At 44.8% G+C, this 13,299-nt stretch overlaps 1 protein-coding gene across 1 annotated transcript in view; it reads left to right on the plus strand.

Moving 5' to 3' along the window:
* Positions 1-13,299, plus strand: part of CACNA1E (calcium voltage-gated channel subunit alpha1 E) — an 851,696-nt gene that overhangs the window by 382,287 nt on the left and 456,110 nt on the right. The window contains exon 3 of the mRNA XM_088447158.1: positions 1,814-2,080. Within this exon, the coding sequence (XP_088303284.1) occupies positions 1,814-2,080 (267 nt within the window). The remainder of the gene's footprint in view (positions 1-1,813; positions 2,081-13,299) is intronic.

Below are 13,299 nucleotides of genomic sequence, written 5' to 3' on the forward strand. Positions count from 1 at the left end.
ACAGTGGTTTCAGAGAGGATTTATTCCCAAAGTGAGTGACAGATAGTCAGAATTTGTGGGGGTAATGGGGGGTATTTATAAAATTACAAGCATGTTGGAACCATTTTTTGGGTGTACTCTAGTGAGCCTCTGTGTATTTGTTTGCACCTGGAAATGCCCTGGCATCTTAGGAGAGCCGCTCTGTCTTAGACAGCATAGGCTTGCTCAGAGGTTTGATGTGCGATTGATGTTTCTGCAGTGGATGCAAGGCGCCGGATGTGGGCGTCTCAGTGCACAAAACAGTGGCTGAGTCATTAGCATATTTTCGCAAGCCCATTGTGTATGGAATCGCAGCAGCGACAGTCAGTAGCGGCTCCAGGCACGGGCAAGCCGGTCCGTCGCCCGGAGCGCTACTGTTTCCGGAGGGCACAGGAAACGCCCACCTCCCTCCCAGCGCTAGGTAGGACATATTTAAGCTCAGGTGGAGGGAGCGGAGGAGGGAAGGGGCGGCAACACAGGACGGCGCTGGGCGCAGTGCAGCCTAGTGCCGACCCTGGCAACAGTCATTGAATGCACCTTTGCATCAGGCCCACAGTAATACTAAGCAAAGTAGAGGAATGAAAGGGAGTATCTACGTTACATAGGATTTAACATTATGCAGTCTACAAGAAACACCTTCAATTAATAAAAATGAAAAGGAAGGGGGTGGGGTGTATTCATGTACTGTGCTGTCTCCATGATAAAGTGTGTGTAATGTGTGTGTGCAAGACAGACGCGTTTTGTCAGCAGGGTATCTACATGTTAATTCCGACTGCAACAAGCATTCAGATCAGCACAGGAGAAGGAATTAGACCAGCTACATAATGTATGTAGGCTTTGTGCATAACACTTTGGCTGTAACTATACGTACAGTACATGGTCTCATTGGTTCAGTTACTGTACATGACATATGCTGATCTTTTTTTATGCCTTTAATTCTAATTTGTTACATCTTTTCCCTGTCTGCCTTGCCCATTTGAAAGTGATTTAATTATGTCTGATTTCCCCACCCAAGGCTGCAAAGGCTATTTGGCGTCTCCTTCTGTATAAATCTCTTTCTCTCGCTCTACCCCTCTCTATCTCTCCCTCTCTCCTCTCATCATTGTTGTGCTCCTATCTGCTCTGTGTGTACTCATTCTCGTTGCATGTGGCTGCCAATACAAAGGTCCATTTTCAGGAAGTTCCATCTCTGGCAACAGATCGCTGTGCTGCAGTGCTACCTGCCCCGTTCTACTCTCCCTATTATTATTTGTGTGTGTGTGTGTGTGACATGCTTTGTTATTTGGGGGCACATGGAGTGATATTGGCACAATACGACATCTTTTTATTTTTAATTATTTTATTTTTTTATTGCTTGCTACCTTCAAGTGATGTGATCTTTATTATACAGCATCGCCTGCCCCCCTGGGTTTTGGGACGTGTCCTTATGTGAATAAGATCGTGTTGCTTTCCAACTAAATGATAATCCCATATCTTCATGTAGGCGCAGTGTTCCTACAGTACATGATGTCTTTTCTAGCTGCAGATTACCCATTAATTAATTAGCTGGTTTGGCTACTAGTAGTTGATCCATATTTTTCTTTGCAGCAACAGTGGTGGTGGGCTGTAATATACTGTACATACCACTTGTCTGGATTATTTTTATTTTAAGGCTGGGGGAATTGCCTATAGACACATTTCGCAGACAGAGTGAGTATTTTCATAGGTGCTGTCTATCTTAGTGTCTCCATCTATTGCCCCCTTTTTAGCTCAGCCTGGATCATGCCTCATCCTCTGTCTTTCTTTTAACTTCCAGGATGGCTCGGTTTGGAGAGGCGGTGGCTGGGAGGCTGGGGTCCGGGGATGGAGGATCAGAGAGGAGCAAGACTTTGCAAGGATCCCCGGCTGCTCCAGTGGGGACACAGGCAGCTTTCAAGCAAACCAAAGCCCAAAGAGCAAGGACCATGGCTTTATACAACCCCATACCAGTTCGGCAAAATTGCTTCACCGTGAACAGGTCGCTGTTCATCTTTGGAGAAGATAACATTATAAGGAAATATGCTAAGAAGCTGATCGATTGGCCATATCCTTTATAAGGTGCTATGGAGAAAGCTTGGGAATGTAGTGGGAATTGCAGCCTCTGGGAAGGTACGAGTTAATGCCCAAGTAATGTTGCTGCTGCAGATAATGGCAGTTTCATTAAGGCGTTTACTGCAAAAGTACAAGGTAAGACCACCCCGTGTGCACAGACAGCGACTCTATACAATGGTAAACCCTGGCACAGCCTCCTGCTGCGTTTTTATTAACCCTATATGTTATCATTGTGGTTCTGTATCATTTGCTTTAATGTCTATATCTGAAAGGGCTACCTAGTGCAATTCTCCTAAATTGGCTTTGAATAGTTTACAGTTATTATTATCTGTGTCCTGGACATAAATTAGGAGTTATGCCCCCACACCCCTCCTCCATTCTATTTTCTAGAGTAGAACTTTGCCTGAGTCTTAGCTCTGTTACTGTATATCTCGCAGAAATGATCTGTAGCAGAGCCATCCACAGCCCCATTCTTCTCATCACATTGATTAATTATTAAAGCACTGATGCTCACAGATACTGTACAGCAATACAATGATTTCTTTACAGCAGCGATGACACATCCTCCTCTTTCTTGATGAAATCATGGCTGGGCAACAGGTATATAAATTGAAATGGAAACGTGAAGTTGACCTGTTGTACGCTGAGAGCGATATACAGTATCATAGTTGTAGTGTTTAGAGATACTGGCTGCGTTCAGCACCGTGGACAGCAGCCAGCGCTGACGTTCAGGACCAGGGACAGAGACACTTTCCTCTGTGAGCTGTGCCTGAACGCAAGCACTGACAATCTAATCAGTGACCTGAGATGATAATCAATGGCCTGGTCTTGTGCTTACACATACTGTGCCCATTAAGCAGGAGTTATCCTCACAGCCCATTCATTTTGAAGCCACTGATGACAAGGTCTGGCTATTGCTCTGATAGTGAAGGTTGATTTCATGAAACCATAGTGATATAACAACCTTGCTTATAGGAAGTAGCTATGCACATCGTATCTTACACTACTGAAATCTAAATTTCCAGGCAAGTAGGACGTGAGTCATTTGTTGTCACCCTCTCCCTATTTAAGATTCATTGCCACATACAGCTGCCATGATTGGTCACAACATCTTCCATGGATAATATGTTTCTGGTTGATATTGCACCGTTTTCTCCCATTAGTTCCACAGACCCTTGCAACCCTCCTCAAATGTGGTTTATTCTCTGGAGTGTTTTGACCACTACTCAGTGGTACACCCATAGTTTAAAATCTATCCAGTAATAACAGATATCACACTCTATGGCCAGACCAATAACTGCAATGTAAAAAGGTTATAGCATTGTCACTACAGTCTATTATTATAATGTCATTATATTACATAAGGATTATTGAGTGGTACTCATATGCAGTACATTTTTCTTCACATACAAAATTAATGGGGTCTATTTACTAAGCAGTGTTAGGAAAAGTGAAGAGTGAAAAGTGATAAGGTGCCAGCCAATCAGCTCCCAACTGTCATTATTCAAACACAGCCTGTGAGATGACAGTTAGGAGCGGATTGGCTGGCACCTTATCACTTTCCACTTCTCCTGACACTGCTTAGTAAATAGACCCCAATGTCTTATACACATTTTGCTTGCTAGTTGTTTTTTTTTATAATGTAGGTATTGTCCAGCCATAATCTCAAATTTTAAATCCAGTTTTAAATCTCTCTGTGTTTAGCAACAATATATTCTCAGAAGGTGTTCAAATATAACATCTAATTCTCTGCTCCATCTATTTCAAAGCCTGACCACCTTGGCCATCTTAGTCAATGCTATTGTCATACATCCTATCTCCAACATAAGTTACTGTACCTAAAGTAGGTGTGACATTGCACTTCTCCCTCACTTTCCTCTGCTTAAATTCATAATTTTATTAAATCCTGCCACTTGTTCCCATAGTATCACAAATGTCCTCTTTCTTCTGTCGTACTTCTGCTAAAACAGTAATTCATGCCCTTATGCTTTCCTGTTTGGACTGCTGTAGCCTACTGCCTCCTATCTTTTTGTATTGCATTCTGCTCACAATTCTGTAGATAGTGTCCATTAACGTTCTCCTAGGTCGGCAACACATCCTCTCTAAATCACCCTTCTGGCTCCCTATCAAATGTAGAATCACCTACAAATTGTGCCAGCTTACCTTCCAGGCCTTACACTTACCTGCTCTTCCTAATGTATCTGATTCATGTTATTGCAATGTCCCTGAGCGTGTCCCAAACTCTGTGCACCTTCACTTATACTGATGTCTCCCCTATGAGCCCTTCTCATTTTAGTCCCCTTTCCTTAACCCCAACTTAAAGACACATCTCATGACTGAGTCAGTATCGGTCATACATGGGAATTTCTATGGCCATCTACTTAGATCTCCACTTATGTCTGTATGCATCCCAACCTACAATTAGATTGTAAGCACTGGAGCAGGGACACCCTCTCTCATTGTCTGGTTATGTTTAACACTTATTGTATGTGGCCATAGTACTACAGTATATAACATGTTTCTGTATCATCTTTTGTAGAACACTGTGTAAGCAGTTTCATTATATGAATATATTTATATAACCTACAAAATTCTAAATACACATTTCCACTCATGTGTACAATAGGTTTTGTTTGGAACTAAATTATATAAAATGATACATGTAAGGTTGTTATTTGGTTGTTGATGTCTTCCTTACATTAATACGTTAGAACAATTCTTGCTAGGAAAAATATTGTTATTATATGGATTATTTTGTTTAGAGTGATATGCAGAAAATAAGCTGAACTTGATTAGAATGTATTAGCATTTAACAAGCTGGGGATGCAAATATTTTGCCGTAGGTGGCAGAAGTGTAAGAAACATTTCACTTAGCCATTTATAGATGCACCATTTTCTAAATTTCTTCACTTTCCGCATGAATTTTAAGGAACTAATTCTGTATACAAGTAATTGCGCTCAACACACCAGGGATCTTTATGTCCTCAAGTACTGTTAACAACAACAAGCTAAATTAAGGCAAAAATAGCTTGCAATTGCTCGCTGTCTTTACCTAAAAACAAAGAACAGTAATCACTGAGTAATTTAAGTTAAGCATTCTTAACATGCTTATGATCACAGTGAATGCTGGTTAAAGTAAAGGCATTGTTAATGGGCTCCTGCAGTTTTCCTTAGTTTGAAACTCTGTCATTGAGCTGTTAATGATGCATTTATCATTTATCTTGCACTACTTAGCAGGTTTAGCTATAGGCTACAGCGAATTGCTGAGATATATGTCAGGACAGTAGTCACCAGACTGGAGATGGACTGGAGAAGATAAGTATTAACTAATATAAATGCTCATACTTAAATGTTTATCATGGCTCATATCAGAAGTGTAGATGATGTAAAAGGCACTATGAGAATGATTTTACAATTAGCCAGATCTTTTATTTTATTACTAGGAATGTTTGTCATGTCCTTGACCCATAATGACAAGTGTCAGGGGCATGCTCTGTAGGCGGGTTACAATAAAACTCAGAGCATTAAAGTAGAAAACTCACCCAAAAAATAAAGTGCTACTGCCAAAGTCCAAAATTAATAAAAATAAATATACACACATATTAAAGAGAGATAAAGAGAGAGCGAGAATATGTGCTGTAGAGGCAGCTCTCAATGTCTTCATATAAGCACTCAACCTAGCCCAAAAGATATATCCAACGTTTCATTTTTATTGTTTAAAACTTCCCTAAACTGAAACGTTGCATGTGCCTTTTCGGTTCCAGTGAGTTCTAAAGCAAAGGCCTTGAAAGCTGCCATTGCAACACATATTAGAGCTGCTTCTGAATTGGATCCATCTGTGGTTGCTTTTTCGTATGGCCGCAGCATCCTACATACTAGCTCATGCTAATATGGGAATCCACCGGTGTATTCCGGACATCTATGCGTTTGCATGCATGTCCCAACCACTGTTAGTCTTTCTGCTTTTTTGTTGGCTAAAAATGATCCATCTGAAACACATGTCCCATCTCCGTCTGTACAGGACTAAGGACCTCATTCAGAGCCACTCGCAAAATGCGAGTGCTTGCTCTGAATGAGGACGGCCGCTTCTTCTTTAAAAGCCGGCCTCCTGGCCACTCGCTAAGCTGTGGGTGACCACCCACAGCTTTAGCGAGCGGCCAAGTTGATGGTCGCGATGGTCAAGACCATCGTGACCATCGGGGCTTTAGATGAGACCCTTGTGGTAGGGTCTCGTCTGCCGCAAGCCACAGTGAGCTTACGGCTCTAATAGAGGTGGAAGCTCACCACTGACATCACGAGTGATGTCAGTGGAGCCACCCCCAAACGGCAGGCATTCCTTCGGGAATGCCTCCGTTTGGCAAGCCACCCCCCCCACCCCGCCTACAAAACGGTGCGAGCTGTCGATTACCATCGACAGCCGCCCCTTTTGTAGTGAGCCCCGGAGCGCAAGAATTTCTCTTTCGCATCGGGGCTTGTGCATGCACAGTGCGGCCACTGCACGTGCGCAGGGCCTCAACATCGACCCACTTGCGAGCGCACAGCGCTTGAGAGCGGGTCTGAATGAGACCCTGAGGTCGGGGTACACACCCATGATACTCCGTGTTTCCGCATGGTTGCTGCCCAGTTACCACCCAGAAATGCCCATTTCACTGAAAGAGTAGTCAATCCATCCGCACTTATGATCTCCACCTTTGACTGATTCCGAGCATGCGTAGTCACCGGTTATTTTCTACAGCGCACAAGTTGTGGTTGACCTGAACCTACCGCAGACATTACTATTGTTTGTGTGTGTAACTAGACGTTAGGATGCATATGCAGGTCACTGAGGCCTAATTATGCACGCCCCTGAAACAGTGTCTAAATGCCCAGGCACGCCTGCGTTTCTCTGACCCCCCCATCACCACCTCAAATGGTCACTTCCTGTCATTCACTGAACGAAGCCTCAGTGTGCTCGCTACGTTCAATTCCCGATTGCAGCGGGCTGTTTGCGCACGCGCACTGTGATGCATATGTATGCGCAGAATGCAAACATCGACAGGTTGCGTATGAACGCAGCCCCAAGATCAAAAGTAAATGTTTCTGTCAGACACTCCTTACAGAGAAATGTGACATATCTGTGTTATACTATAGTATGCACTGTGGGCCTGATTCAGAGCCGGACGCTCTGAATCAGGGTGTTTTGGTTTTTTTGGTGCGGCCTCCGGGCCGCTCGAATAGCTGTTGGTCACCCATGGCTATTGCGAGCGGCCAGGTGATGGTTGCGATGGTCTCGACCATCGCAACCATCGGGGCTTGCGACAAGACCCTTGTGGTAGTGTCTCATTCCCGCAAGCCCCAGTGAGCTTCTGGCTCTTAATAGAGCTGGAAGCTCACCACTGACAACACTCATGATGTCAGTGGGGCCGCCCCGAAACGGCAGGCGTTCCGTTGGGAACGCCTCCATTTGGCCAGCCACCCCCCCTACAACCGCCCCCTTTTGGTGCGAGACCCAGAGCGATGGAGCGCCCATTGCTAGCCAGGTTTGGTGCATGCGCACGTTGGAGCCGGCTCTGGCGTGCACATGCGCAGTGGCCAAACATCAATCCTCTCACGAGCGCATAGTGCTTGCGAGGGGGTCTGAATCAGGCCCTTTGTGTGAAAGGAGTCCAGACCATGCACTCTCTAATGGTTAGCCAATAATCTGTGGTGGCTGGCCACACCCCCTCTGGCTGCTGACAACACCACTTAAGCATTGGCCCCTACCACTGCATTTCCCTGGTGGGCACTTCATGCCCCAGTTCGATACTGACTTGAGGTAATTTATACTTGGATTGCTGGAATGATAAAATCTTGATAGGCTTCTATGACCTGCAATATGCAATGCACATACCCAGTAAGATGAGGAACATGTTAGTAATGAGCAGCAGCGGCTCCTACCTATAACCTTCTGGGTGTCTGGACTCTGCTGATCTCTGCCAGCCTGCGTAGCCAGCTTGTAGGCATGTGCAGGATCCTGGTCCTGTACATGCTCACAAATTGACAAGCAGCCTGGGCTTCTAGGTACTGCATCAGCTGCAGCCCCTAGAAATCAGATAGGGCCACCGTTATAGCAGGGGAGTGGCTTCCCATTGGAAGAGCTCTCTCTACTAATTGCAGTCCAGACTGTCAGTGCCAGGGTAAGAAACCACCTCCCCTGGAACTGCCTGTCGGGCTGTGACTAGCTGTGACCACTTCCAATGGGTTGTCACTGCCACAGCTAGGCAGCCCTCAGGAAAATCTGCCACTGGTACTGAGACAACCATATAGAGCCTATATAGCACTCTCAACCTCAGTGTGTAGCAGGATCATTAGTGATGATTCTTAAAAGTCCCATAAACATTATAATTGAAAATATAAATTTTAAGACCCCGGTATATTTGGTTATGAAATATGAACACATAACTTCTTCCAAGCAAACCGTGTCAAGTTTTAAATTTTTACACTCTTGGATCCTAATATGGACATTCCCAAAGAAACTGGAAGAAATAGGAATGGGATTGAAATGCCAACAGCTGTTTATCTGCCGGTTCAAATCCCAACAGCGGATGCCCGACAGGATCAAGATCCCGACAGGGGCAGGTAAGTACCCTAACCTCCCCTGTCTCCCCCCTAACCCTAATCTTCCCTTAGTGGTGCCTAACCCTAACATCCCCCCCTTAGTGCCTAACCCTAACCGTTCGGGATGGTGTCCTCAGCGTTCCGATATCGGGATTATGATAGGTGACGGTATTTGGACAACTTTCATAAATCCCCAGCCGGCATTCCACTGTCAGGATTGTGAGCCGCCGGTCATATGACTACATCCTGAAGCAATCTGTTCGATAATTAGCAATATACTCTGCTCCTATATACAAAATATATACAAATGTACTGAACTTTTCACAATTATCACTTTTGGCATAAGATAGTCTTAAGAGCCTTGCTGAGCAGAAACATTAACTTTGATCTTATTTCAGAAAGTGGTTACATGAATACATTAGCAAATTAATATTATCATTTCCCTATTGCATCCAGCGTATATATCACTGATGTTTTTAAATTAAATATTTAGTTCATATGTGAAATTTCATATTTGTTTATATAGTTTATGTCATAAATGAATTAATTCCTAAGTGATATGTACCCATCTCTCTCTCTCTCTCTCTCTCTCTCTCTCTCTCTCTCTATATATATATATATATATTAGGGGTGTGCACCGGCCACTTTTCGTGTTTTGGTTTTGGATCTGGATCTTTCTTCGTGTTTTGGATCTGGATTGGTTTTGCCAAAACCACCCTTCCGTGTTTTGGGTTCTGGGTTTTGTGTTTTGGATCTGTATTTTTTTTAAAAAAAGCATAAAAACAGCTAAAATCACAGAATTTGTGTGTTTTTCTGCTCCTATGCTATTATTAACCTCAATAACCTTAATTTCCACTCATTTCCAGTCTATTCTGAACACCTCACACCTCACAATAGTGTTTTTATATCCAAAAGGTTGCACCGAGGTAGCTGGATGACTATGCTAAGAGATACGAGTGGGCGGCACAAACACGTTGTCCATCTAGGAGTGACACTGCAGTGGCAGACAGGATGGCAGTTTGAAAAACTAGGCCCCAAACAGTAAATAATTCAAAGAAAAAAAAGAGGTGCAAGATGGAATTGTCCTCCCACCCACCCTTATGTTGTATAAACAGGACATGCACACTTTAACAAACCAAACATTTCAGCGCCAGGGTCTGCCACACGACTGTGGCTGAAATGATTGGTTCGTTTGGGCCCCCACAAAACAAGCTGGCAATTAATCTGTCCCTGCACAAACTGGCTCTATGGAGGCAAGATGTCGTCCTCATCCTCCGATTCCTCACCCTCTTCAGTGTTGTGTACATCCTCATCCTCACAGAGTATTAATTTGTCCCCGCTGGAATCCACAACCACAGGTCCCTCTGTACGTTCTGGAGGCTGGTCTCCCTGGAAGAGTTGATAATTCATTTTATGAACATCATCTTCTCCACATTTTGTGGAAGCAACCTCCTACGCCTTTTGCTGACAAGGTTCCCGGCTGCACTAAACACTCTTTCGGAGTACACACTGGAGGGGGGGCAACTCAGGTAAAATAGAGCCAGTTTGTACAGGGACCTCCAAATTGCTTCTTTTTCCTGCCAGTACAGGTACGGACTGTCCGACATGCCTACTTGGATGCTGTCACCGATGTAATCCTTTAACAGACAGATGCACACTTGTCGCTGCTGCTTTGAGGATGCAGGTGCGGCTACAGCCCACACAATTCACAAAGACAGACAAAAAAGAAGAATATTTTTATTGTTTGTGGAGCGCACTTTGAGGGTTACACCACCCTTTAACAGACAGACGCACGCTTGTCGCTGCTGCTTTGAGGATGCAAGTGCGGCTACAGCCCACACAATTCACAAAGAAAGAAAAAAAAAGAAGAATATTTTTATTGTTTGTGGAGCGCACTCTGAGGGTTACACCATCCTTTAACAGACAGACGCACGCTTGTCGCTGCTGCTTTAAGGATGCGGGTGCGGCTACAGCCCACACATTTCACAAAGACTGAAAAAAAAAGAAGAATATTTTTATTGTTTGTGGAGCACACTTTGAGGGTTACACCACCCTTTAACAGACAGATGCACGCTTGTCGCTGCTGCTTTAAGGATGCGGGTGCGGCTACAGCCCACACATTTCACAAACACTGAAAAAAAAAGAAGAATATTTTTATTGTTTGTGGAGCACACTTTGAGGGTTACACCACCCTTTAACAGACAGACGCATGCTTGTCGCTGCTGCTTTGAGGACAGTATCATATGCAGTGACAGTAGACTTGTCAGAAATTGTTGGCACGTCCTTCAGTCCGGACCAGATGTCCAAACCGGCCCTTGACTTATGACACAGGCGCACGCTTGGCGCTGCTACTGTGTTGCTGCACGTGCGGCTACATCGCACACAAGTCACAAACACATAAAAAAAATATTTTTTATTTTTTGGAGCACTTTGAGGGTTACACCACCCTTTAACAGACAGACGCACGCTTGTCGCTGCTGCTTTGAGGATGCAAGTGCGGCTACAGCCCACACAATTCACAAAGACAGAAAAAAAAAGAAGAATATTTTTATTGTTTGTGGAGCGCACTTTGAGGGTTACACCACCCTTTAACAGACAGACGCACGCTTGTTGCTGCTGCTTTAAGGATGCGGGTGCGGCTACAGCCCACACATTTCACAAAGACAGAAAAAAAAAGAAGAATATTTTTATTGTTTGTGGAGCGCACTTTGAGGGTTACACCACCCTTTAACAGACAGACGCACGCTTGTCGCTGCTGCTTTGAGGATGCAGGTGGAATCTAAATGGGATTTGGAACCGGGAACACACTAGCTCCATCAATTGTCTAAATCCCACTGCACTAATGGCGGATACCGGACCCACGTCTAACACCAACATAGCAGTCAAGGCCTCAGTTATACGTTTTGCTTCAGGATGACTGCTGTCGTACTTCATCCTCATCGCTAAGGACTGTTGGAGGGTCAATTGATTAGTAAAAGTGGTGGTGTTCCTACTTCCTCTCTGGGATGATGAACAACTGCCAGCAGCAGCAACAGCACTAGGAGGAAGTGGTTCTTGATCTTTCCCTATTTTATTTTTATCAGAGATAGTTTGGTCCTCCATTTATGTTATATTGATATATACGTGCGGCTAAAGCGCACACAAACACAGAAAATATTTTTTTATTTTTGCTGGAGAGTAGTGCACTTTGTGGGTTACACCACCCTTTAAGAAATGAGCCAGCCGGCTCTTTACTTATGGGACACAGGCGCACGCTTGGCGCTGCTCCTTTGTTGATGCACGTGCAGCCACAGTGCACACAATTCACAAACACAGAAAATATTTTTTTTTTTGGTTTGGACTGGAGTGTACTTTGGCGGTTACAGCACCCTTTAACGGTCAAGCCAGCCGGCCCTTTACTTATGACACAGGCGCACGCTTGGCACTACTTTGTTGATGCACGTGCGGCTACTGCTCACACAATTCACAAACACAGAAAATATTTTTTTATTTGGTTTGGAGTGTACTTTGGGGGTTACAGCACCCTTTAACGGTCAAGCCAGCCGGCCCTTTACTTATGACACAGGCGCACGCTTGGCACTACTTTGTTGATGCACGTGCGGCTTCTGCGCACACAATTCACAAACACAGAAAAAGTATTTTGTTATTTGGTTTGGAGTGTACTTTGGGGGTTACAGCACCCTTTAACGGTCAAGCCAGCCGGCCCTTTACTTATGACACAGGCGCACGCTTGGCACTACTTTGTTGATGCACGTGCGGCTACTGCGCACACAATTCACAAACACAGAAAATATTTTTTTGGGGGGTTTGGACTGGAGTGTACTTTGGGGGTTACAGCACCCTTTAACGGTCAAGCCAGCCGGCCCTTTACTTATGACACAGGCGCACGCTTGGCGCTGCTCCTTTGTTGATACACGTGCAGCCACAGTGCACACAATTCACAAACACAGAAAATATTTTTTTTTTTGGTTTGGACTGGAGTGTACTTTGGGGGTTACAGCACCCTTTAACGGTCAAGCCAGCCGGCCCTTTACTTATGACACAGGCGCACGCTTGGCACTACTTTGTTGATGCACGTGCGGCTACTGCACACACAATTCACAAACACAGAAAAAATATTTTGTTATTTGGTTTGGAGTGTACTTTGGGGGTTACAGCACCCTTTAACGGTCAAGCCAGCCGGCCCTTTACTTATGACACAGGCGCACGCTTGGCACTACTTTGTTGATGCACGTGCGGCTACTGCGCACACAATTCACAAACACAGAAAAAATATTATTTTTTTAGCACTTGGGGGGAGCACCCCTGATGGACAGAGCACCCCCTGGACAACACTACAGCACCCCTTTTGGACTGGGACACTGCACAGGACTTTGGAGTGGACACAGCCCCTATGGACAACTGACTGCACAACACAGTCCAGCCAGCCCCTATGGACTTTGAAGTAGTGGACACAGCCCCTATTAACAACAGCAGCACAGCACAACACAGCCAGCCCCTATGGACTTTGAAGTAGTGGACAACAGCAGCACAGCACAGCACAGCACAACACTACTCTGCACTACACTACACTACACTACACAGCCCAGCCAGCCCTAACTCCCACCCTCCCTCTTCACTGTCCACAGCCGAGTG

The sequence above is a fragment of the Taudactylus pleione genome, unplaced genomic scaffold (genome assembly GCF_031769625.1).
Source record: "Taudactylus pleione unplaced genomic scaffold, aTauple2 ptg000421l, whole genome shotgun sequence".
In the NCBI taxonomy this organism is placed as follows: Eukaryota; Metazoa; Chordata; class Amphibia; order Anura; family Myobatrachidae; genus Taudactylus; species Taudactylus pleione.